The sequence below is a fragment of the Dama dama genome, chromosome 11, assembly GCF_033118175.1.
Source record: "Dama dama isolate Ldn47 chromosome 11, ASM3311817v1, whole genome shotgun sequence".
Classification (NCBI taxonomy): Eukaryota; Metazoa; Chordata; class Mammalia; order Artiodactyla; family Cervidae; genus Dama; species Dama dama.
In genome coordinates this window covers 96,436,684-96,464,082 of record NC_083691.1, presented here as the reverse complement: position 1 = coordinate 96,464,082, position 27,399 = coordinate 96,436,684, and the positions used below count along the sequence as shown (strand labels likewise).

The following is a 27,399-nucleotide window of genomic DNA, read 5'->3' as shown; positions in this document are numbered from 1 at the left end:
CATTTATATTCCCCAGATTCCCAGCATTTTATCAATGTTGTGTTTCAGCAAAAATTCTAGCAACTGACCCTTCATCACGTCCACCTAAGAAAATCCTTTTGAAAGGAAACATTTTCCTTACCAAGTACAAAAGGGTTTTCTGTCTGCTCTTGCAGATTTCTTTATTTGCTGTTAAAGACTTGTGTTTCTAGAGATGACAGTACTATAATTTTTCCAGTCTCTTATGTTTATAACTTAGGGTCAAAGTCTCTTTTTTTTTTTTGACTGTGCCTCACAGCACAGGGGATCTTAGTCCCCTGACAAGGGATGGAACTCGTGCCCCCTGCAGTGGAAGCACAGAGTGCCCAACAGTGAACCCCAGAGGAGTCCCTCAAACTCCTGAATTAGGTAAAGCTCTGGTTGACAGCCGCTGATAAGAACTCACTCGCTCATAATCATCAAAAACAACTCACCTTGATCTGTCAAAGCATTCTTTAAAGTCAGCTTCATTGGCTAATGGGAAGAATTAAAGCACTTTCCACTAGTATGTGTCTTAAAATACAAAGAGCAACCTACTTGGTATAGAATCAGGGACATATTTTCCTATCTGCAATGAATGACACAGAAGGCAAATTTCAAAGATAATGGCCATTATGGAAACCCACTGCAGTGTCTGCTGAAATTAGCACTCAAGAATAAGGCAATTTCTATTTCCATAGCTCTTCCCTTGGAGTCTGGCCTCGGTTGATATCAGTAACACTGTTGAATCACCTAGAGTTTCACTGAGTGGCTGGAATACAGTGTACTAAGTAACTTGGAAAAAAAAAAAAAAACTATATAAACTTTACGTCTTAGATACAGGTATAAGAATGAATTGTTTACACTTTAAAAATTATGTACTCTAGTAAACATTTATTTTTACCATGAAATAAAGATGTACACAGTAAACAGCTTGGAAGCTACAAAGGACTACAACTTCAAGCTGTAAAAAACTAACCTTCTCACTCTGGACCTTCCACCTCTAAGAAGTAACAGCAGAGCACAATGTGTGTGTGTTTTTGTTGTTGTTTTTTTGGCCACCCCTGTGGCATGCAGAACTTCCCCAATCAGGGATCGAACCTGCGTGCAGCCTCTGCAGGGGAAGTGCAGAGTCTTCACCACTGTGTGTTTGTTTAATCACTTTTTCAACTTAGAGAGTGGCCCCCAAAGCTTCAGAGCAGCCTAATCCCCCAGCCTTCAAGGAAGAGCAGCAAACAAGAGTGAAAGGGAGAGATGATGAAACAAGTTCACTGTCATTAAGCTCGCTTTGAAATTAATCGAGAAAACTGGTTACTAGTTTAACAGCAACTGAAAGTCTGCATCTATCACCCTTTTAATTGTAAAGATTAAACTCTAGTTGAAATCAGTAAATTCATCATTTACCTCAAAAAAAAAAAAAAAATCCACATCAGAGTCTGTTTACTCCATTTCCTTAACAAGCAATGCTCGTGTGAGATACAGAATCTTAGCTTTTTTTATTTGTAGGAAAAAAGGGGCAAAACTTCCCTCCCCATCAAGGTTACTGGAAGAAATTAGGTAATAAAAGGGAGAGATGAAATTACTCAAGTCCACCAGTACTTTTCTCGTAATTCCAAATTTAAAAAACAACAATGGAAGTGCTCTCAGATTTGGAAATCTCTCTAAAATACAGAGGTGCAAGAAAGCAACAGATTTCTCTCATCACATTGACAAGTTTAATGTTCTAAGAAAGTCTTTCCTCCAGGGAAATTCACATGACCAATTACTGAATATAATCACGCAATCACGCAACTCCATTTCAACTAGTGTAAAGTCAACGTGCTTAGGCTAGAACCATCCTTGAGAAGACAGAATCATCTTTTGATACATTTCAATAGATAAATATATCAAGACTAATCAAAAAGTCTCTTGAAAGAATAAAATAGTTCTTTGTATACCAAATTAGAACCTGAAAGGTAAAAGAATGTACATTATTTTCACATATACAAACTATGCAGTAAAGTAAAAAAAATAAAAGTGTCCTTTAATCCGAGCCTAGGCTCTGTCCGTGACACGGTCCACAGGTCGCGCGCTAGCAGGTGGGTCCGTCACGCTGAGCGTCGCTCCTGCCTGTCTCTACAACAAAGCAATGGGAGCCAGTGTCAGTCGCTGGGCACATTCTGGGCTTTGGTTACATAAACATTGTTACATTTGGAGATCCTAGTTCATGAAACAAATTACAGATATTTTTAAATAAAACTTAAATGGAAAGACAGCAACCTATTCCAGATAGAGAGTTAAGAAAATATAAAAACACCTTCTTCATATAGAGCATGAGAGGTTTTCTAGTCTAATCAACAAGCATGTGGTCAGCTCCGTGCAACAGAAAAGACGCAGGCTGAGCTGGTGGGATTAACCGGAGTGTGCTTTTAGACACGCAGCAATGGCATCACCACCCAGGAAGACAGCAGCTTGCGTTTACCGGGCAATGTATATTGACCCTACAAGCTAGAGACGGCTACACTGTTATCCCCAATCTAGAGACTGGAAATTGAGACACGGAGAGGTTCAAACTGGCATTCGAGCCCAGTCGGATGTTACCAGGAAAGGAGAATAGAATAATTTTGGTGCAGAAGGTTTCTTTCAGGAGTAAACTTCTCAAATACAGGAGAACCAAGCACTGTGAGTTCACCTACAATCAGACCTGAGGTCAAGTGGGCCAAAGAGGAGCCCACTGGTGCAGACACCTTCTGCAAGGAGTGGGCTGCCCTAATAACCCCCACCTTCATCTCGCGAAAGTGTTAGCTTAGCTACTGGTGAAGTTACATTGTATTCTGGAAGTCCTAAGGTCAGCTGGGAAGAATTAACTTTTTTCCAGTGTAATAGTTCTCAAATGATGCTGTTATGATGGCAGGCTAGAAATAATAGTAACACATAAATTACCTGTCAAATTTACTGGTGAACAAATACTTAGAAATTCAGGTTAAGAATTTTACCCGTCCTGAAATATCTCAAGGGTAGTCAAGTAGTAGAGGAAACAAATTTCGTTTCCCTTCTGGAGACTGAAGGAAACAGCAAAAATTACAATGGAATGCATCTGGGCTCAATGCAATGGATTTGCTAAAAACAAGGTAGTTCATTCTCAGCAGGAGACCCAGCTAGGAGAACAGGCTAGGAGACCTCCTACGTGATCCACCTTTCCACTTCCTAATTCTCTGAAATTCATTCTCCCTTTTTCTTACACAATGCATTCTTTCTTCCTCAGGTTCTGCTTTAAAACTTCACTTCTCATGTTTCTATCTTTGCCTCCCAGATTCTAAAAATGTATAAAAAAAAAGACAAACTGATTCAGTTTGAATATTACCAATTTGGAAAAAACATGCTTCTTTTTCCAGGTTGGCAAATTCAAAATTAGAAGCATCAATTCTTCTCAGTTAAATCTATAAATTAATTCAACTATAATAAAAATTTTCATGGGATTTTCTTATACATGGTAAATTGATTTTTTAAATTAATCTTAAAAAATGAAAAACAGCTCAGAAATTTTTTAAAATAAGAAGAATAAAGATGAGGAAATTTGCCTTGCTTTGTGAATATAAAAACACATTATTCACAAGTAATGATCACTAAACAACTGATAAGTGGTTAAATATTTGGGAAAAATAGTTGAGTTAAATCTTTTCTGAAGCTATGTGCATTAAAGATTTAAGCATAAAATACAAAACCACAACTGTTAGTAAAATATAAGTTAATAACCCTGAGAAAGACTTTCCTAAGTTAGCATTCTATCAAAGGCAGAATCATGCAAAGTATGAGAAGGCTGGACTAAATAAAAAACAAAGCAAAGACCAAAGAGCTCTTAGAATCAATATGAAAAAAATTAGTTTTTCTATAGAAAAATAAATTAAGGATGAAATGGGCAACTCAGAAAAGAAATATAAATAACCAACAAATACGAAAAGAAGGTAGTTGCATCAGTAACTTTAAAAATGCAATTCACTCTATTTTACCTATGAGAAGGGCACAAGATAGACAGGTGGTAAACACACACACGAAAATTATTTCAGTGTTACTGATGATAAAAGTCCATCAGCAGGATGTGGTTTACAGAAACTATACTGAACCCAGAATGTACTAGTACACAACTGCACAAAATCACATGTCTTGTCTACAGATACAGATACAGACATAGTTTCGTACACCAAGAGGAAGAAGCGGGTTACCTGAGGGCACATAAATGATATTCTCTTCCTCTTCACACACAAACACAAAAAATCTAAGATATATTTATCAAAATGTTGAAACAGTATTGTATCTGCAGGGGTAAGATCATGGTTTTCATTTTTCCTTTATGTTTTTTCTGCACGTTATGGGCTTTTTCACTTTCATTTAAGCACTGATAACACCACTGTTTGCTAACCGGCGAGTGACTCACCCAGCAAGGCTGTGTTTTCACCTGCATCCTCTTTAAAGCTGGCGTCACAGGGTGGCACAGGGTCACTGGTGGAGGGCAACTCAGAGCTGCCGGCGTCACTTCTCTCGCCGTCTGCTACCATGAGACTCAGATCTGCAGCCGAGACTCCCCCAGGGGGGGATTCTGGGGCAGTTGCCTCCTGTGCGTCCTCAAGCTCACCCTTGAGAGTCAGAGCAAAGAAACACCTTTTCTCAGTAACACCATCAAGCTTGTCTATCATCATCTGCTCATAATTCAAACAAACTATTTAAACATCAATATTGCAAAAAGCACATCAGTGTCTTCTTAGCATCACCAGAAAGTGAGTCACTTCTCAGTAAGTAGCTTTTCATGGCCTAAATGCTTTTCCTCCAAAAAACCATGTTTCCCTTGACACAAGCGATGCCACCTTTTAAACTACGTATTGACAGAAAGTGAAGCTCTGTCACAAATGATTGTCCTGACTTCCTGAGCAGCCTGGCTGGCTGCTGACCACTGAGACCAGGGTCCTGAGCTTGAAAGACCGCCGCAACCGCTGCCAGCGGCCAGCACTCGGGAGACACGCAGGTCCCTGATCATCTGGGGGCGCAGTGCCCGGCTCACTCAGAGAGCGCCGATTCTGCACAGGGTGTCTGTCTGCTGCCAGTGTGCCTCCACTTCCCCACACGCTGCTTTAAAGAAGAAAACGAGGCCATGAAAGTGCGCACAGGAGACCCTACAAGCACCCTGCATTAAGTCTCAAAACCTGGGGGCCATCCAGAAACCTTTTTTGATTAACGCCAGAGTCAGAGTTGTGATGGACGCATCTGCTGGTAAAAGGCCGACTGGGGGCGGGTGGGTGTCCCGTGAACCTGGGCTGAGACTGAACACCACACAGCCTAGCTGCCCGCTCCACTCCTGGGGTCCTCAGGGCCAAAAGCACTGCTGCTCCCGCTGCCGGCTCCGCCTGTGTTCTAGAACCTTCTTCTGACTCCTGGACCCCGCATGGCTCACTGCCTTCCCACAGGCACCCCCAGAGAAGACGCCTGCCACACCAACCACCAAGTCCTACAGGGCTGCTGTCGTACGCGCTCCCGCTCAGCCCGCCCTGACCTGTGTTTCCAGGTCCTTGTCTGAACACCTGCCAGGCTGAACTAGCTGCCCATCTCAGGCCCCACGTGGTCACTCGCCATTGACCTATGATACGCAGATGCATTAACACGCAGCTCAAACGTCCCTCCAGCAACCCCTCCCTGAGCTCCCCCACTGCTGCTGGCAGGGTCAAGGCCTCCCCTCTCTGTGCCCCCCACTCTCCCAACAGGCCTCCTTGGCCAGCGTGGTGGGGTGCACGCCTGCCCCCTGCCAGTCCAGATGGCGGAATTCCTGGGAGCCAGTGAGCAGAAGGGTGGAGTCCTGTCCAGCTCTGTCTCTCCAGAGCCAAGTCCAGACCCAGCACTGCACACCCCTGATAAGGGCTGACCCCGGGAGCAAACACAACAGTGACAAGAGGCACGTCAGAGTGGTCACAGCTGCAAAGTCGGGCACCACTCCGTGAGGGCCAATGGCTGCTCTCACTGTGGTCATTTCTCACTGTGGAAATTAGAAATAGTTACCACACGAGAGGAGAGTGTAAAACTCGCTGCAACTCAATGCAGGAGGGTCAGCGGGTCTAAAGAAAAAGGCAGATCTGTCAAAGGATTAAAAAAATAAATAAAGGCAAGACAAGTTAATTTCTTAAGTGTGATTTCAAATTACTGTATGTTTCTTCAAAACAGAAAACAACCTTTCTGGGAACACATATTCTAGCCTTCTGAAACGTTCTGAAAGCAAGACAACCTGATGTAAAATGAGTCTTGATTTTTAACGTGTGAAATATACGTAGATACATTTCCAAAAACAGTCTCAATGCTAAGGTCAATGGAATGCCTTTTCCACAAATGTTTAGAAATGAAAAGCAGGTTTAAAGTTACCAACTAATGAAGATAGCAACTCAAAGAGTTTGAGAGTGCATCCACAGAAGGAAAAGGAGGAAAACTGCCAGGAAACCACCTGTTTAATCCCTGGCTTCCACTGTTTAAGACCCAGTCCCAGTAGGGCTGGGCAAGACAGGAATGAGCCACGGTCACTAAGAAAGCCCAGGACACCAGCCAAGCTGAGGAGAGCCACCAGTTATCAAAGACAACCAATCAATGAACATTAGAGATTCTAGAGCAAAGACACATTTTCTAGACATTCAGGTGAGACAGTTCTGCCTCCCTCTGTGTATCCACACTGAGGCCTCTGCAACTCACACTTGAACACTGTAATTCACAGAAAATCACACTGGTTATTAAGACAGTGCGTGGTCCCTTAGCTCTCTTTTGAAGATATGCTGAGCTGGAAAACGAAAAATATTTTGAAGGGGGCCTGCAGCTTTGAGGGCTGATACAGTCACATAAAACCATTATCATAAAAAAAAGTCTCTTTAGTAAATGCTGCAAAAACCTCTTACGTTTAGCAACAAGAATAATATTATCTGATATTTAAATTACTTCTCTCAAAGATCTCTGTTTCAAAACAACTTATATTTAACCAAGAGTATCTTGGGACAGTAACAGATTCTATTTAGACTCTAAAATATAACAATCTAGGAAAACCTGTTTTCCCTCTTTTGGGTAGGAGGGCTTGGACCCTGGAATTAAGCAAAGTTACACCTGAAAGCTGATAACCCCACTACATCACCCGTGAGTTTAGGTGAGCGACTTCTCCCTAAGCTCGTGTTTCTGGCTACTAAAGGTGGCTACTAAGGGTGGCTACTAGAACAGCGCTCCCCTCCCAAGGGGCCAGGAGTCAATATTTTGATTTGCATAAGTCATTCAGTGAACGGCTGCAATAACCTGCTCTCTTTCACTCTGCCCTCCTGGCTCTGTTCTCTCAGCGCCGTTCTATGACCAGCCCAGTATGGCAAAGTGATGGAGCATGTTCGCTGCAGCAGGAATTTCCCCTGCGGTATCTGACTCTGAAACCCAGGTATTGGGCGAGCTCGTGTCCAGAGGTGCTGGCTTTCGCTTCCTTGTATGTAAAGTGTGCACCTGGCTCCTTGCAGGTCAGATGTTTTACACTCACTATTTCTAAGACACTGACCAGAATCAACATATAGCAAAAATACCACTCTAAGTATGAACTTTAAGCATATACCTAGTGTATTATTCGATAACTCCATAAGTTCATTGATTTGGGGGGAATGTCTTAAGAATTCACTTTTAGTATAGAGGAAAATTTCTTTAGGAACCAGCAGAACCCTAGAAGGAGCATCTGGTTCACTCCTCCTGCCTCTGGTCAGGAACAGAATCAAATCACTCAGGGAGAATGGGGGCAGTGGGGTGCGGGGAGCAGAGATTGAATATAAACAAAAACATAACAAACCCAATATCCCAGGGCTTTGATGACATCAAGTTTACACATTGGACACGTGCGGTGATCCAAAAGCCATGGGTCAATGCATATTCTATGAAAAATATGCCTAAAAAAATTAAGTATGTGTTAATATCTTAAAATAACTGCTTATACCTTATAAAGGAAATAACACATCCTACCAACTCATCTTCTTGTTTACAAGTCAAATGCCGTCATATCAAAATTCGAGTGTATCCACTTACCCTGGGTGGTTACCTGTTCTACTTTCCAAATTAAATGGAATTTGGCATTTAGAGGGAAATTCCCCCTTCACTGCATGAAAACAGCATGGTTTATTTCTGTATCATGCTGGAATGTATTTTTATGTGCCTCTGTTAGCCTTTTGGGAATGAATGTGACCTAAGAAATTGAAGAGTAAACTAACAGTAACAAGCTAATAAAAAACTAATAGTATCTTATATTAAGTGACTCCAGTAGAAATACAACAAAATATCAATTAAAATATTAAAGCCATCTTTGGGCTGCAAGTTAAATACTTATTTTTTGTCTTTATGTATTTTTGTAGCATCTACATTTTTCTAGTATGAACACATTAGTTTCAGAATCAAAAAAAGAAATCACTCATGAATTTTCTTCTTTTACTGATGCCTTCATTGGCTCACTTCCCCTCTTGGGTGATGAATCTACAGTTTATCTGTGCTGCAGTAAGCGGGTGTGGGGATCAGAACCACACCGATTAGGCTCAGATGCCAGCTGTGTGATCGGAGGCTATGACTCTGAGGTCCCTCTGCACCTACCCCAAAAGCTGTTCTGAGGAGCAAACATGCCACTTGACTACTAGGGTAGTGGGCACTATAAATCCTCAGCACTTTTTCATTATTATTACTGTCATCATTGTCTAAAGACCTTTTCTCCAAAGGGAAGCCTGTCACGGCAGTTAAAAACAGCAGCAGGTAAGGATGTAAGGTGGTCCAACCCAGCTTGTCTTGTGACCTGTCCATCCTTAAACTGAGACTGACCCACAGGAATAGTTTTGAGAAAAATAAAACAAATATGTTGTTTCCATCAGGAAATTAGTTGAAATAAATCACAGGAGAAAACTGGGGTGGAGTGGGGGCAGGAAATGAAAACCCCACTAAGGAGACCAGGATACATGCACATTCAGGATACACTCAGCTGTTCATGATATGAGTGCAAGTCCCAGCTCAGCCATCAGGAGCATCTCCATTTCCTGTAAAAGGAAATCTGGCTGCTCACTGTGTGGCATTCAAGTCAGAAAGGCTTGCCCTCAACCAGCCTAGAATAATAATTCTTTTCTATTTTAATAATGTTCTACAGGACACCATCAACCGACACTGACCCCAATTCATTAAGTACCCAGCACACCAACCCACATGAACTCCTGTAGATTTAAGTTCACTATCTTGAAGCAGGGAAATTAATTTTGTTATTCTGATCCTCATTACTTCATGTCCTCTACAGAACTCCTGAGAACTTTATCTCCTATAAAGTACTGGTATATACTCTGAACACTTGAAAACATAAAGTGAGGCACAACTACATAATAACTTGTGATCTGCTTATAATCGGTGCAAAGCAGAATTTAAAATGACCAGCTTTAAAACATAGTCTCTGTACACCTTTCTGCTGACAAAGCAATTTTTAAAGAAAAGTTATCAAACCACCTCATGATTAAAAAGGAAACATAACTTCCTATTGCTTAAAAAAAAAACTAGTTAAATAAAGGAGGAATATTTATTTCACACAACCCCAGAAAGAATCCAAACTCAGGGTGCAAATAACAGCAGAGCCTAATCTAAGATAAAAGGCATCTCCATAGAAAAATAACAGATAAAAATACATAACCAGGAAATGTCTTTAAGGATAACATTTCTAATAAATGTCTGGGAAAATGTTCACTAGTTTAAAACATAAGAATTAAAATATTTAAAAGCTAAAAAAAAACCCACTGATAATAGCAGCAGAGCCTGAGCCAGGTTTGTTGACTGTCCCTGGTCCTCTCACCCAGGGCCTTCACCTGGCCAGCTTCAGGTTCCTTTCTCCCAACATGGCAGACTTTCTCCATTGATAAATGTACAGTATAGACCCCCAGGACCCTACTGAAGCCTCCTTGCCTATAAGATAAAAAGCCAATCTGCAACAAAATGAGACAGGGTCTTAATGGTCACCTAAAGTCTTCAAGCAAAACAGTCTTAAAGTAAAACAGTACAAGAGAACCTTGAAGACTTTGAGCTTCTTTTCTAAGAGGTGAGATGATTGCAAGATATCACCTGATAGTAAGATCTTCATATCCTGAAAGACATGTTCCCTATTTGGTCAGAAACCTGAAACTTGTGAATTTTAACATCTCAGGAAGTAAGAGAACGTACTTGCATGGCAGAATTCTGATAACGTCCCTTCCTTTAAAATTTTCAATACACACTGCACAACTTTCAGCATCGACATCAATCCCCTGTAAAAAAGAAGAGCAAAGAATTTGCTGTATCCTTAGCAAATAGTATGTGCTTCCCTGGTGGCACAAACTGTAAAGAATCCCCCTGCCAATGCAGGAGATTTGGGTTCAACCCCTGGGTCAGGAAGATCCCCTGTAGGAGGAAATGGCAATCCACTCTAGTATTCTTGCCTGGGAAATCCCATGGAGAGAGGAGCATGGTGGGCTACAGTCCGTGGTGTTGCAGGGTTGGGCATGACCGAGCGACTGACGCTAGTAAATAATATACTCTTGGTAAAACTCACTACAACAAAAACTCAACAAAAATGAAACTCACTACAATCAACTAAAACAATGATGAATTCTAGTCTGCATTGGTACATCCTGAAATTAAATACAGATAATTTCCACTTGGTATTTATTTTTACCACTATCAAAAGATTTTATTTTTAAAAGAATTTGTCTGAACAGGAAAAAATTTCATTGCCTACCTAATCAGACACGAATGTTTAAATAAGAGGCTGTTCATTTTTTTAAGTGATCATATTTTTAAGGGCTGTAGAAATTCAAATGCCTGTTTTATTATAAAAAAATTTTCAAATATAAAACTTAAAAGAGGATGAATATTTAATAAGATATATGTTTTCTGGAATCATTGGAAATATACAAAAGCAGTTTCATTAGAATATGCTAAAGAACAAAGTTATAACTTGCAGATGAGAAAATGCAAAGTTATAACTCACAGATGAGAAAATACAAATAAGATACTTTCGGACTAAGTATCTGAAAATATTCACCTCACTAGTGATAAAAGAACCACAAATTAAAACAAGTTACTTTTTTTTTTCAAAGTCACTACGTCATGTCCAACTTTGCAACCCCATGGACTGTAGCCCACCAGGCTCCTCTGTCCATGGGATCTCCCAGACGAGAATACTGGAGTGTGTTGCCATTTCCTCCTCCAGGGCATCTTCCCTACCCAGGGATCAAACGCACATCTCCTGCACTGGCAGGTGGATTCTTTACCACTGGGAAGCTTGAGTTCCTTTTTCATACATCAAGTTAACAAAGGTAAAAAGAAACAAAAATTTCTGGGGAAGCAGTCTTGTGACACAATTTCAGCTTCTGAGAGTCTGTGGGTCATGACCTTTCTGGGGGTGTCAGCTCATCCCACTTTCCTGTGTACCACCTGGATCTGTCCACCTGGCTTCAGCCCATCAACCAAAGTAATAAGCATGGCCGACCTGGTCACCTGACCCAAATCTGGCCAATGAGTTTGTCTCCTCCAGGACTCTGGGAGAGGGACTCAGATACCAGTGTCTGTAGCTTTAGCAAGTTAATTTTATGGAACACAGCTTCACAGTCATCATGTAATTATTTAAAAGTACCTTTAAGCACATGGGTCCCTTGTTAACAAGCAAGCAGTAAAAACTGATTTTATATGTGGATATTGCTATCAAAGATTGCACTAAAATTAACTTTGTCACTGAACTTAAAATTAGATGTTGCAACTAGACATTATCACCTTTTCTCACACGCCAAGAAAGAATGATGAAATCATTCTTACTTCCCTAATGGTCTGCAAGCTTATACAGTACTGTGATTGAGTCCATAAGAAAAACTAGGAAACAACCAGTCTCTGGAACTCAACAAGATGTAGATTTAAGAAAAAACAGTCTTTATTTGCACAAATTAAACATGTAAGACTGCCAGAAAATCCACCTATATACCTCATGGATCATTTATGGAGACTTTTTTTAACCATTATTTCTGACAATAGTCTGTAGAAGCGTATTTTCAAAATTGTTCTGTATAGGAAGAGGGTAATATCAATTGACTTATGTTCCCAAAGACGTCGTGCAGTAAATTACACATATCAATCTATGTCTTCTCATACTTAAGGACAGATTTCCCACCAGAGAGCAGAAGATACATTTCAAGAGGAACATAAACCTGTGCTTATCATGGAACTGCTAGCCAAATGCACAGCCTGTCTCAAGATACTTGCTGGGGACTCTCTCCCCCAGGGGGCTCTTCCCTGATGGTTCAGCTGGTAAAGAATCTGCCTGCCAATGCAGGAGACTTAGGTTAGATCCCTGGGTAGCAAAGATCCCCTGGAAAAGGAAATGGCAACTCACTTCAGTATTCTTGCCTAGGAAATTCCGTGGATAGAGATGCTTGGCGGGCTATAGTCCCAGGGTTGCAAAGAGCTGGACATGACTGAGCTTGCATGCGTGCACCCCACGCATGCACGCACGCACGCACACACACTCTCTCTCTCTCCAAGCCTCCGCCAGAGACCCTCGTCATTTGTAAATCATATGTTAATCTTTCCATGAAATGGGATTTTTTTTTTTTCACTTTTCCTTTTAAATACAGCCACATGGAAAGAAACCTGGACTCTACACCAAGTCTGCAAATTCACTGTCACTACAATGTAAGACATCTGGGAAAGAATGCAGCCAACAATTCCCGGAGTATCCTAATGGTAAATATTCCACTGGAACCATCAGTATCTGATCCCAAAGCTTTAAAGTCAAAGGTCTATAAATGTAATGAGTGTTGTCCTGAAGCTCTAATCCTTTAAGTAGGCCATAAGAGGAGACGTGAACCCAAGGGCACTTGAGGATTGGAGGCATGGGCCAGGTCTCAACAACTCACGGAGGAAAAAAAGCAAACCAAAACGATGGAACCCACCAGTAGCTATGTCACCTCAACGTTTCACAGCACTGAAAATGGACCATTAAAGAGTAACTATTCTTGCATTGGCAACTGTTTTCCTTGTAAGGAATCTATCCTTTAAGAACATGAGGTTCTGAGACTTAGGATTTATTGCAAAAATGCTTCTGAACTCTGCTGAGTTTGGCCTTTTAGAGACTTCCCTAGTGGTCCAGTGATTAGGACTCAACATCTTTTCTCCTCTTCTCCATAAATCCCAGTCTTTTCTCCCTGTAATTAAGGGAGTCAGAGAGAATGGACAGAGTATAAGATTTAACAGAGGTTCATTTAAGCCTCAGTGTCTCTGGTAGAGAGACTGGAGCTTCAGTGCTCCATCCAGTCTGGCAGCAAGTAACCAGTATGGCCACCTGAGCATCGGACATGCAGCCAGGGTGACTGAGGAGCTGAGTTTTCAGTTTAATTCAGTTCATTTAAATTCAGACAGGTGTATGCGGCTAGGGGTACCTTCCTGGGCAGCAAGGTACAGAAGGCTCTTCACATACCCTGCAGTGTTTCAGTCAACTCTTCTTTAAAATGAACACATGTCAAAATTAACAAACTAGCCAAAACTCCATGACCAACACTGTTAGATGAGACATACAAATGGATTGGTATTTTATATATATACATATATTTTTTAAGATTTTTTTTTTAATGTAGACCATTTTTAAAGTCTTTATTGAATTTGTTACAATTTGCTTTGTTCTATGTTTTGGTTTTCTGGCTGAGAAGTATGTGAGATCTTAGCTACCCGACCAAGGGGATCTAACCCACGCCCTTTGCATTGGAAGGCAAAGTCTTAGGGATGTCCCCAGATTTATATTATAAACAAACAAAAAACAACCATGAAAATATTACCTTTTCTCCATGCTTTACAGTATGAAGAGGAAGCTGCCCAATAACTTTCTTTGTTTCTTTTCTATGGCTCTTAGGGAAGAAAAATATTATTATTATTATTGAAATGTTTAAGTTGCTATTTTAAAAATTCATACAGTGTAAGCAAGCTATGGGAAAAAAAGTCATAAAAAGCAAAAATTTGGTGACTACAATAACTTAAAAAACAACAACAAAAAACTACCTTTTAAGCCCTAAGGTACAGAACAGTCATGTGTAACTTAAGAGCTGTTTGATCAAGAATACTTATATTCAATTCCATGCCTGAAGAAGGAACCAATCTTATGTTTGATTATTGGTAAGAATGTAGTCAGCTGAGGACGGGGCTCCATACACTCATCTGTGAAGGCCCCTAAAAGGACAGAGGCTTCCTGGTCAGAGGCAGAAGGTGACCCAGCAATGACCATCTGCTGCCTCAGCAGCCAGGAAGGGTGGTTCTCAAGACAACAGGTGAGTGTGGGACCCACAGGGCCCTGCTCTGCTGCTACTGAGCCAGCACCCCCACAGACAAATGGCTCTGAATGCAGCTCCACTGTGGAGACAGGCAGGCCCAGTTCTCTTCCAAAACACAACCATGTCCCCCCACCCACCTCGACTTCATGCCTTTTTGTCATCCCTTTATGTCTGGAAAGGAGAGAGGATCTTTGCAGGAGTGAGAGATGACCTGACTTCCTACAGCACATAAAGTTGAATATATTCTAATTTAAAACTTATTTTTAAAAAAACTCCCACATATCAATACTTAAATATTATAAATGATAATGAAATTAAGAATATTGTCTAATAGTTTAAAAAAATATACACAGGAAATATTTACAAACGATCTTTTAAAAAGCAAAGTTAAAGAAAGACAGTTACCTGACTTCCGAACTGTGAGCCGGTGTATAGGAAGCGCTGTATGTAGTAAAATATTAGCCAGGCCAATGAGATAATCATCATGGTGATGAAGGCAATGGCTACAAAGACCACGGACTGACCGCTGATGTACTCCTGGACGTGCCGGGTGCCCACCCCGATGGTAACGGTGACCGGAATGTCCTTCTGCACAAGTTCCACAATTTCTCTTCCTTTTGGGTAGCTAACCATAATGACCACTATGTTTCCTGTTCCTTAGTAAAGAACAAAGCAATCAACACGAGAACACAAAATAAGATATGGAGACAGTATGGCTCCATGCACACGTGACCGAAAACTGATAAAACGGGACATAAGCCCAAGTTACCAACATGGGTGACCAAGGAGAACACAGACTGATTACACAAGGAACAGAATAAACAGAGGCTTCTCTGGTGGCTCAGTGGTAAAGAATCTGCCTGACAATGCAAGACCCTCAAGTTCGATCCCTTACCCAGGAAGATCCCACATGCCAGAGAAACTCAGCTGGATTTTTCCACAGCTAAACAAGGCTCACCTGTGACCTGAACACTAGACGCCTAGCACTTAGTAAACAGCTTTGAAAAAGTGTCCAGACAAAAACTATCACACAATTATACACAGCAGCTCTACTTGTAACAGCTAAAAAAAAAAAAAAACCAGAATAAATCACTAAGAAATACCCCCTTGAAAGCAAGAGCCCCCCCACCTCCCCCATTCATTTTCATAAGAGAATTCTACTCTCAAATCTTTAAAGAGCAACATATAAAGTGTTCCACAGCAGATTTTTAAAAAAAGAAGTCTTAAAATTATTTCTAGCATAATTAAACCAAACATGGTAAAAAAAAAAAAAAAAAACACACAAAAACCAATTTCACTTGTAAATGTTAATACAAACGCCTGAGTGTGCCCATTAACTCAGGGAAGCAACTGGAGAATTCCTACTCTGTTCGGTATTATTTCATGTTGTTCTGAATGCATGAGCAGACAGGACAAAAAAGTAAGAGAAATAAAAAAGAAGGGATATAAATGCCAATTTTACATGAATCTATCTATAAATTGGGCTTCCCTGGTGGCTCAGATGGTAAAAAAAAAATCTGCCTGCAATTTGGGAGACCCAGGTTCGATCCCTGGGTCGGGGATATCCCTGGAGAAGGAATGGCGACCCATTCTAGTATTCTTGCCTGGGAAACCCCAGGGACAGGGGAGCCTAGCGGGTTACAGCTGGTGAGGGTCACAAAGAGTTGCATATGACTGACCAACTAACACTTTCACTTTTCATCTATAAGTTAATCTTTAGAATTATCAATGGGATTTTAAAAACCCTAAAAATTCTGCTTCTAATGTTCACTTAGGGGAAAAATAATCAAGATTAGGAAAACTTTGTAAATAAAACTTGAACTAGCCTTTATATTCAAAATAATTAAAAGAGTGTGGTGGTAGCATATGACAGCCCAGAAATTAGACCCTAAAACATAAAAGAATTCAGTATAAATGATGAAAGTGGATTTCAAATCAATGGGGTAAAATGGACTACGTTAAAAAAAAAAAAAAAAGAAAAAAAAAAAAGTATGGGAGCAACTGAGTACCATCTAAGGATAAAAAAGATGAATCCTTTCTTCACAACTTAAAGCCAAAATTAAATTCTAAAAAAATCCAAGATGTAAATATATAAAAAAGAAAAAAGAGAAGAGCCAGAAGAAACATGGACATTAAAAAATAAATAATATTGAAGAAAAACCTTTCCAAGTGTGAAAAATCACCTCAGAACTTCTTTTAAAAAAAAAAGAAATGAGCAACTAACCAATTACATAAAAACAAAAATTGTCTGTTCTGACTAAAAGAAAGCAAAATCAAGGACTCAAGATCAAAAGAGCAAATGGCCAGCAGGGGGAAAATACATGTAACATAACAAAGACAAAAACTAATTTCCTACAAGAAAAAGAGCAACAGAAAGACAAAGAAAATGAAGTGAGTTTGCAGAAAACACAACTGGGTTTTGATTTTTAAAAGGCAATTTTAGTGAGATATAATTCACATGCTAGAAAATTCACTCTTTTAAATAAGTGTACAATTCAATGTTTTTGTTGTTCAGTTGCTAAGTCATGTCTGACTCTGCAACCCCATGGACTGCAGCATGCCAGGCCTCCCTGTCCAACACCATCTCCCAGAATTTGCTCAAACTCGTGTCCATTGAGTCAGTGACGCCATACAACCAACTAATCCTCTGTCTCGCCCCCTTCTCTTCTTGCCTTCCATCATTCCCAGCATTAGGGTCTTTTCCAATGAGTTGGCTTTTCGCATCAGATGGCCAAAGTTTTGCAGCTCTAGTATCAGTCCTCCCAATGAATGTTCTGGGTTGATTTCTTTTAGGATTGACTGGTTTGACCTCTTTGCAGTCCAAAGGACTCTTAAGGGTCTTTTCCAGCACAATCAGAAAGCATCAATTCTTTGGTGCTCAGGGTTCTTTACAGTCCAACTCTCACATCATATATGACTACTGAAAAAACCACAGCTTTGCCTAGACGAACCTTTGCCAGCAAAGTGATGTCTCTGCTTTTTAATACTCTGTATAGGTTTGTCATAGCTTTCTTTCCAAGGAGCAAATGTCTTTTAATTTCACAGCTGTAGCTACCATCTGCAGTGATTTTGGAGCCCAAGAAAAGAAAACCTGCCACTGTTTCCACTTTATCCCCTTCTATTTGCCACGAAGTGATGGGACTAGATGCCATGATATTTGTTTTTTAAATGTTGAGTTTTAAGCCAGTTTTTCTCTCTCCTTTTTGACCTTATCAAGAGGCTCTTTAGTTCCTCTTCTCTTTCTGCCATTAGAGTATCATCTGCATACCTGAGGTTATTGATATTTCTTCTGGCAATCCTGAATCCAGCTTGTGATTCATCTGGCCTGACATTTTGCATGATGTACTCTGCATACAAGTTAAATAAGCAGAGTGGCAATATACAGCCTTGATGTACTCTTTTTCCAGTCCATTCTTCCTTGTCTGGTTCTAACTGTTGCTCCTTGACCTGCATACAGGTTTCTCAGGAGACAGGTATGGTGGTCTGGTACTCCCATCTCTTTCAGAATTTTCCAGTTTGTTGTGATCCACACAGTCAAAGGCTTTCGTGCAGTCCATGAAGCAGAAGCAGATGTTTTCCTGGAACTCCCAATCCCCCTGTATTGGAAGGTGAACTCTTAACCACTAGATCACCAGGGAAGTCCCTTTTCTAAGTTTTTGCTATCAAAATCTAAATGTCAATCAACAAGAAAACCATTATGTAAATTATACTATGTGTACAGACTGAGGCAGCAGCTCTATTACTATTGACGGCAGTCAAGACAGAGGAAAAAAAAGCATCATGTAAAAAAACCTGCGTGGACAAGAGGTCTACGTGGTCATATCAATACAGACACCCCTGAAGATCACACAAATACAGAGCAGCACCTGCCTTGGCGGAGGTGGTGAGGGGAGAGAGCTGGACACAGTAAAAATTCTCTGCCCTGTGTACATGTTATCTATTCAAAAACTAACCTAAAAAAATACATTTAAAGATTGTTCTCCGGCATTACACTGAAACCACATTCTAACACTATTTTATTGTGGGGAGAAAATTTAATCCGTAGCAAATCCGCTGTGGCCCTCGACCGTGGGGATTTAGTTACTGAAACCCTAGAAGAGCAGCCTTCTAAGGTGGCTCCTGTCTAGAAGCCGATGCTGTGACCCGGCCCTAAAAGTGTCACTTGGCAAGTGCCACGGCTGCCCGAGTGCTTGAACAATCCTCTACGTCATCCCTGGGGAGGCTCAATAAGGAGCAAGGCATTTCCTGCCTTCAGGGAAACAAACAGCTAGTAGCTGAGAAAGACGAATACAGAAACAATAGGAGAACTATACCATGTACGATTATGGGGTGCCTTGTAAGCTGCAGACCCTTTTCATAAACTAAAAAAGTTTCCTTTAATGGAAAATGTCAAGCACATACTAAAGCAGGAAGGACAGTATAGTGAACCCCATGGACCCGTCTCCATGTTTATACACAAAACAAAAACGTTTCTATGCTATGGTTACAGGTACAATTTCTGTACTCATAGAACAATCTTTGGTTGCTAATGCAGAAACCAACTCTCAAGCATTTTCAGGTCTGTATCATACTTCACTTGAGGCAGAAAGAGGCGAGTGATCATTTTACAGACCAGGGCTGAGACATCTTAAAGAGAATTGCTCAATGTGACGCAGCACCTGCAAAGCCAGTTCCAGGGCCTGAAGACCCAGTTCCTAAGTGCACCTCTGCCTCTCCCCCTTGTGAGTGGGGGGTGGGGGAGGGAGTGGGGGAACACAGGCTTCAGGACCACCAGGCTGGGCTCCAACCTTCCCCTGACAATTCATGTCTGGGTCCTCTGAGACTACTTCTTCAGCTGTACAATGGAAATGACAATTTTTCTATTTTGGACTGTTGATTATTGAATGATAATGTGGAATAAGGAAAAGCTGCAGAAATGAGGTGATCATATTTACTGGGATGGGAAGGAACTTTCCCCTGGGCAGGGAGTGCATCTTGATGGACAGGAAGAGTTTATCAAGCAAAAAGAAGGGAGGTTTTCTAGGCGGTGTACCATCATAAAAGCATATTTGCATTGGTGACTGGTCTGGCTTGCTTAGTGACTCAATATACATAAACGTATCCTGTTTATCTCATTACCACCAGTGCCCCATGCAGCTTGGCACATAGTAAGTGTTCAATGAATATTTGTTACCTAAACGAGTGAGGGATGGCGGATGAGCTGAGAACACCTGAAACTTCAAGGGAGGGGCTGCAGAAACACGCTGGCTATCAGAAGCACACCTGAACGGGAAACTTCTCCAGCACCAATCTCATGTTTTTCCCCTAAAAAATGCTTAGTTCACTAAGTTGTAAGAAATCATTAAAAAGTAATAACACTGTGCCTGGGCTGAGGGCCAAAATTTGCTACACTCTAAGTACAGAGAGTGCCTTGGACAGCAAGGAGATCAAACCAATCAAACCTAAAGGAAATAAACTCTGAATATTCATTGGAAGGACTGATGCTGAAGCTGAAGCTCCAATACTTTGGCCATCTGATGCGAAGAGCCAGCTCACTGGAAAAAGACCCTGATGCTGGGAAAGATTGAGGGCAGGAGCACAAGGGGGTGATTGAGAATGAGATGGTTGGATGGCATCACCGACTCAACGGACATGAATTTGCGAAAACTCTGGGAGACAGTGGAGGACAAAGTCGCTTGGCATGTTGCAGTCCATGGGGTGGCAAAGAGTCGGACATGATTTAGCCACTGAAGCAGCAAGACTGCCTCTGTGAACTACTCTATTTTAAAAATATTTACTTAACATTTATTCATTTGGCTGCACCGAGTCTTCATTGCAGCATGTGGGATCTAGTTCCCTGACCAGGGGTTGAACCTGGGCCCCCTGCATTGAAAGTGATGAGTCTTAACCACTGGACCATCAGGGAAGTCCCTTCTGAAACTACTTTAAATCATGAAATTCAGAATTAAGACTTCTTCTATCCCATGACTGGCTTTTCTGGGACGTGTTGGGGGATGAATGGAGGCAGGGCAGTTGAGCTTAGGGTCGTTGGGTGCACGGCCCCCAGGGGTACCTAGCACAGGCCCCTGTCTGGCTCTGCCCTGTCCTCCTATCACAGCCTCCCTGGGCCAGTCTTAGAGCCCTGGTGGCCTGAGAGAGCAAGTCACAGCTGATTTCCAAACCAAATAGCTGAATTTCCTCACAGAAGGCAAAGACGCTCAAAGTCCTGGGACAGGGGAAGAAAAAACCCTTTGAATGTTTTTCTTCCCCAAGCCACGCGTTGCTACCAATCACCAAAAAAGGTCGTTATGTGCAATGCCCTCCCCTCCCCGCAAACAACCCCCAGTCACTAACTCCTGGAAGGCAGTTGGTTGTATTTCTAACTTAGATGTAACTCAAGGTCTTGCATAGAGCACATGACCATAAACCTTCTTGAAAAATAATAGTTCCTCTTACCACCTTGTCAAAAACAAACAAAAAATGTAAAAAAAAAAAAAAAAACCTGTCTTGGTCTACAGCTTCAAAATTCTGCAGGGTCATATGAGTCTAGTGTACCACTTCTCCTCCCTAGGAAACTATTTAAAGTAGATTTCAACATTCTCTTGAAGGAGACAGGAACTACTAAAATATTTAAAGTGGCGGATTAGATTTCTGGTCTAGAAAACTGATGCAGGCAGCAAGAAATGCATTTTATCCCTTTGCTGTTCACCTCAAACCATCACAACACTGTTAGGGGTATTTGTGTACCCCGACACAAAATAAAAAGTTTAAAAACATAAAAATAAATAGCTTCCTTTGGAAGGAAAAATACACCAAAGATACCCAATGGTGAGAGGTTACTATTATAATTTTACTTTAATATGCCAAAACATAAAAACTGGTATGCTTTCATAACTGTAAACTTAACAATTTGTAAATGTATGTAAATGTGACTATAAAACTATTAAAAGTAAGAATTTTTTTTTAAAAAAGCACTTTAAAGCTCCAGCATGAGAATCCCATGACCTTTTAGGTTTTCTTTTTTTCCAATAACATCCACAGTCTCTCCATCCTGCACCCAACATAGAAGAATAAAGATTCAGCACAGGTTCAACCTTGGTTTCCAGCATCCCCACACCTCTGTGTATACAATACAGCAAAGCCTCTTAAGTACACTTGTTTTTATTCACCTGTTATAGAATGTCTTGGGCTTCCCAGGTGGCGCTAGTGGTAAAGAACCTGCCTGCCAATGCAGGAGACATAAGAGATGTGTGTTCAATCCCTGGGTCGGGAAGATCCCCTGGAGGAGGCCATGGCAACCCACTCCAATTTTCTTGCCTGGAGAACCCCATGGACAGAGGAGCCTGTCGGGCTACAGTCCACAGGGTCACAAAGAGTCAGACATGACTGAAGCAACTTAGCACACACATACACACATAACGTCTTCGTGAGTCTCCTCACTAGACAAGGACTACTGTTCCTATTTATTAGTTTTTGTAGCTCCAGCGTCACAAGCGATGACCCAATAGAATGGTTTCTGTATGAATAAGTCGACCTGAAAAACTGGTTTCTCTTCTGGTTATTATCCTTAAACTGACCCAAGGGGAGGAGAGTATCAGAGACTCCTTTTGCAGGGGAAATAGTACATGGAATATGAATGGAATGGAAACATCTCCAGAACGTGAGCTATCATGCAAAAAAAAACAAATGTCTTTATGGTTGACTGATATGAGTGATGAGGACTCAAAAACACATACAATTCTCGTCTCGGAATTTCACATTTTGTTTTGGAGAAATCTGGCTTGCTCAAGAATATTCTGTATTTGTCGAGTACAGCACTCAACAATCTTTGCAGTTTTGCTAAATGCATTACTTCATCTCAGTCCTTCGGTCTTGGGCAAGGCAACTCTTGTCACCCAGAAGGTCCTACAGCTCCCCACATAGCCCCTATACCACATTCACCCAGAAACCTTCAACTTAAGCTGTCCTTCAAGACTCCGTCTGCCTGCTAGCTGGGAACAGTCTGAGTTAATCCCACCTGCTATGAGGCTGCAGGGCACCATCTCTTCCTAGGGCACCAAAATACAAGCTAAACTCAAATCTAAATGTTTAGCTCATTTGTGAGGGCAAAGCATTCAAGATCACTGAGCACCAATCACTCATAAAAGACCATTTCCCACGCTCTGCAAACACAGACTGTACATCTCTCTCAAGCTAAGGGACTTTCTATCACGTGTCATCTCCTGCCACCCCCACACTGGCCCCTTCCCCAAACACACCTCTCAGCCCTGCCAACACCTGGCCTCAGTAAATTGCTGACACAAGGAAAGTGCCAGTCTAAACAGCCACTCAAGACGTCAGCTGGAGGATCGGCCTGTAATTAACTAGCAGTCACCACATCAAGGCCAATCCTCTCTAAAAGCTTTCGTTTCAACAGCTTGACTTATATCAATTTTTACTCTTCTTGGTCAAAATAGCCTCTAATACCTTTGCAGGACCTACATTGGATGCCTCTCCTTTATGCTTTCTAAGCACTTGGGCATATAATTCTGTTGAGGGCCCAACCATAGGGCCTGGAAAGGTCTGTTTATCACTCCACTAAGCCGTGAACTCCTCAAAGGCTGGTATGTGTCTTAGGCATTTCTACCCGCAAGCAGGTGCCGTATGTGGCCCAGACTGCCCACTCTCTATTCACCTGTCAAAGGAAAGGGAACCAACCCTGGGCATCACAGTAACAGTCCTCACACTGAGGGCTGTTACAGTCCTGACAGAATATTATCTTAAAGTCACAACTTATTTTGGAGCCACAATAAAATACTGACTTAAGTTCACAACATCTTGTACTGGATCTTAGCAGTCAAGCAACAGGGTTTAAGAAAAACTGCTGAGGGGCTTCCCTGGTAGCCCAGTGGTAAAGAATCAGCCTGATAATGCAGGAGACATGGGTTCAATCCCTGATCGAGGAAGATCCCATGTGCCAAGAAGCAACTAATTTAAGCCCTTGCCCCACAACTACTGAGCCTATGCTCTAGAGGCCGAGCCCAGGAGCAGCAACTACTTAAGTCCGCACCCCGCAAGAGTATGTGTGCATGGGAAGTCACTTCAGTCGTGTCCAACTTTTAGTGACCCCATGGACTGCAGCCCGTCAGGCTCCTCTGTCTATGGGATTCTCCAGGCAAGAATACTGCAGTGGGTTGCCATTTCTTCCTCCAGGGGATCTTCCCGATCCAGGGACCAAACCCGAGTCTCTTATATCTCCTGCTTTGGCAGGTAGGTTCTTTACCACTAGCGGCACCTGGGAAGCCCCCACAACAGCAGAAGGCACCACAGTGAGAAACCTGCAACTAAAGAGCAGTCCCCGTTTGACACAACTAGAGGAAAGCCCGTGCAGCAGTGAGGAACCGGCACAGCCAAAACAAAGAAAAAAGAAAAACTGCTGAAATTCTGAGACTTGGGAGGAGATCATCACAATCGGAGTTCAGTAGCAGCCACCTGACCTATGTACACAGACCCCGAGTATCATAGGAACATTGAGAACCACGGATCAGTAGTTTTTACTGGCTCCAGCCACATTCTGACCAAATAGGAAAAACTACAAAGTCTGAGCTGCTGTCAAGGTTCTGTGTAACCTTTAAAATCTAAGTCTGTCAAAGCCAGCTCCTCTTCTGACTTAGTTCCATTCACTCCATTCTTAACGCCAATCCACTCTCAAAAAGACATGATACAGTTGTACCCTTGTCCCCGGCAGGACTGAGTTCTGAGAATGAAAGGGACCTTCTTTTCCATTTCTAGTCACCAACACAGCACAGGCCCTTATATTTCTGCTTGGACTAGTCAATGGACTAAGTGGATTTCAGCTTTTCCTCTGTGTAACCCACTGGTCTCCTTTTAAGTCAGCAGTTCAAATCTGGGATGTTACTGCCATCCTCTCTGCCCCCGGACATTTGGCAATATCTGGAGACATTTCTGGCTGTCACAACTGGAATCCTGTGGATACAGGCCAAGACAGGCCCCTGCAATAAAGAATTATCTGGCCATAGATTGCCTTGTTCCCGGGGGCCAGTCATTTCAATTCTTCGAACATCAGTCTCCTCATCTGTAAAATGGGGTTAAAGCACCTACCTCAAAGGGCTGTAAGCAGAAAACTGACTCTGCACTGGGAACTTCCACACATTTTTTAAAAAACTGCTAATGCTGTTACTCTTGTCTCTTTCCTCAAACAGAAGTAATCTTACACTGAAACAGACTAAAATGGACACTGAGAATGGTAACAGAAGCTTGCAAGATTTAAAATGAGCATCAATGAGGGGCTTTCTGAGCCTGGATAAATTATATGTCCGTAAGATAAGCAAGCAAGACTGCTGAACCATGGTTAGAAAAGTGCGATTAGCCTGGAAGGATGTTAGTGTCATTGCCAAAAAATGCAGTAAACACATTGAGAAAATTGTGGGATGGAAAAGAACTGCCATGGAAAAGAGAAAGCCCACAGGAAGCTGCAGACTCAGAAGTGAACGCAAGGACCCAGCATCGGAGAATCCTGGCACACTGCCCTCTCTTCTCTAACAGAACCCTGTCCACAGGATGCGTCTGGAATGCTCTGTGAACTCCAACAGCACTTCTCATGAGTTTTGCAGAAACATGACTTGGGTAAAAAACAACTGGAATAACTGCATCAAAGGTGCTGCCTTGCCCAATGCCACCGCATGGACATCTGCTCCCATTTCCTCCCCAAACCCACTTCCTCTCTGTTGCAATCGAGGAATTCCCCCCTCTTCTATCGGAGGTCAACCCCTCCGAGAATCCTGGACATAGCCGCCATCCTTGCCAAAGACCTGACTCTTTCAGTTACCTCTTCTCCACCATCCAACTTCAACATGCCTCACTCACTATGCCGTTCATCCCACCTCTCCCCAGCTTCTACCCATTGCTCAGCACCTCCCCAGCCCTCGCCAGCCACCGTCTTGAAAGCATCATTCTAACAGTCTCACTTCCCCACTGACTTCCGTCCCATCACTCTGCTAAAACAGGCCAAGTCCAAAGTCACCCTTCGGTCCTCATTTTACAGGTATTCTGAACTTTCATTCAAGAAGCCAAAACAGAACAAAAGTCAAAAAGTACAGAGGAAAAAGGATGTCTGACTTGCAGCAGCAGAAACTGAAGATTTTGATCCCAAGAAGTTCAGAGTGAGTCTGATCTTAGAAGGCCATCACACTCTGTATCAGTTGAATAGTACTTGGAATTTCAGTTCTGAGAATGATGCATGCCTGTGTGCTAAGTTGCTTCAGTTGTGTCCGACTCTTTGTGACCTTGTGGGCTGTAGTCCACCAGGCTTGTCCATGGGATTCTGCAGCCAAGACTACTGGAGTGGCTTGCCCAGGCCCTCCTCCAGGGGATCTTTCTGACCTAGGGATCAAACCTGAGTCTCCTGCATTGCAGGCGGATTCTTTACCGCTGAGCCACCCAGGAAGCCCTTTCTGAGAATGAGAACCCTTGCAAAATAAACCTTTCAAACTCTCACAAGTGCTTGAAGATGTAACCTGTTGCCTCCGAAAACCGCCTGTGGGAAGGGTTGCCTAGCTAAGAACAAAATCTTTCCCTGCATGATCACTTTAAAAAATTTCATCTAAACTCCACTCAAGGACTCTGACAAAGGAGCCAGTATCACAATCTTCTCTTTAGCAAGTGAGAAAACATATTCAACTTAAGGCCGGGTTTTCGGACTCAGTTAAATCCAGACCGTCTCACTTTAAAGCTTAGAATGTTGACGTACATTATTAAAGTGAAGAAACCACAGTGTCACCGAGCCACCGCCTTACATGGTGAAGGGACTGCCAGACCCTGCAAAGCCCTGGAAAAGAGCTTCCACTCCAGCCCCATCTGACTTTGGGAAACACTGGCAAGGGACTCCTGATTAAAGAGGCTTTCCGCCGGTGAGAACCACAATCCTCCTCATGCGGGTTTTAAAGTCTTCCGTTCCTGCCGCCTCCTTCCTGCACAGGGTACCTTTCACCTGAACGACCCGGGGAGAAGACGTAATCCTGTCCGGGCGCTCGCCTCCCTCCTTGGAGCACCGGGGGCCACACCGAGCCAAGCTGGCGCTCCCCTCGCAGGCCCCGACGTCCGGAGCCCGGCGCCGGCGCACGGCCGCCCCGCCCCGCCCCGCCCCGCCCGCGCGCCGGCGGCGGCTCACCCGCGTGGGACATGGGCGCCGTGAGGTTGCCTTGGCGCTGCTCGTTGTACAGGACCACCGCCGAGGCGTTCCTCCGCGCCGCCGCCAACACCTTCTCCTTGAAGGTGCAGCCCCCGCGCGCCACCAGCGCGACCCAGGGCGCGGCGCCCCGGCCGCCGGGCACGAGGAAGCGAGTGCTGGCCTCGCAGCCCTCGGGGTCGCGGTCCTCCGCGCGCGGGACGCCCACCAGGCCCCGCGCGCCCTCCTTGGGCGAGCTGTCGCCGAAGCGGCCGCTCTCCGAGACGCTCCTCACGCTCCGGTTGGTCCGCGGGTCCACGTACTCGGTGCTCACCACAGCCGAGAACCACTCGTGAGCCCGGCCCCGGGCCCCAGGAGCGCACAGGGCCAGCGCCAGCAGCGCCAGCGCGCCCCGGGCCTCGGGCCGCCGCCGCCACGCCATGGACGCGCCGCCGGGCTGACCGCAAGGGGGCCGGCCGGGAGCCGGGCGACTCCCGGCAGGGGCCGGAGGGCGCGTGCCGACGAGGCCGCTGAGGAGAGCGGAGAAGCGAAGCCCCGCTGCCCAGCCGGGAAAGAGCGAGTCTGCTCTGCAAGCGGCGCCGCGGCGCACGCGCACCTGAAGGAGCGGCGACGGGGGGCGGGGCAAGGGCGGGGCTGGCGGGCGGGGCTGGCGGGCGGGGCTGGCGGGCGGGGCGGCGGGCGGGGCGGCGGGCGGGGCGGCGGCGCACGCGCACCTGAAGGAGCGGCGACGGGGGGCGGGGCAAGGGCGGGGCAAGGGCGGGGCTGGCGGGCGGGGCTGGCGGGCGGGGCTGGCGGGCGGGGCGGCGGGCGGGGCGGCGGGCGGGGCGGCGGCGCACGCGCACCTGAAGGAGCGGCGACGCGGGGCGGGGCAAGGGCGGGGCAAGGGCGGGGCTGGCGGGCAGGGCAAGGGCG

The 27,399-nt window shown here is 43.6% G+C and overlaps 1 protein-coding gene and 1 non-coding gene across 3 annotated transcripts; both read right to left on the bottom strand.

Moving 5' to 3' along the window:
* Positions 1-871: 871 nt before the first annotated feature.
* RNF149 (ring finger protein 149) lies at positions 872-27,022 on the bottom strand. Of its 2 annotated transcripts, none has more exons than XM_061155910.1 (7): positions 26,470-27,022; positions 14,727-14,971; positions 13,833-13,901; positions 10,195-10,277; positions 7,814-7,910; positions 4,412-4,610; positions 872-2,112 (listed from the first exon to the last, which is right to left on the bottom strand). In XM_061155910.1, exons 1-7 carry the CDS (start codon positions 26,906-26,908, stop codon positions 2,069-2,071), a joined length of 1,176 nt encoding a protein of 391 aa, XP_061011893.1. In that variant the 5' UTR covers positions 26,909-27,022; the 3' UTR covers positions 872-2,068. The 2 variants fall into 2 exon arrangements, with proteins under 2 accessions (XP_061011893.1, XP_061011892.1); XM_061155909.1 differs by having other exon boundaries at positions 14,727-14,977; positions 26,470-27,021.
* Positions 20,154-20,226, bottom strand: TRNAE-UUC (transfer RNA glutamic acid (anticodon UUC)). The gene has a single exon. It is a non-coding gene; the product is annotated as a tRNA-Glu (tRNA).
* Positions 27,023-27,399: the final 377 nt, after the last annotated feature.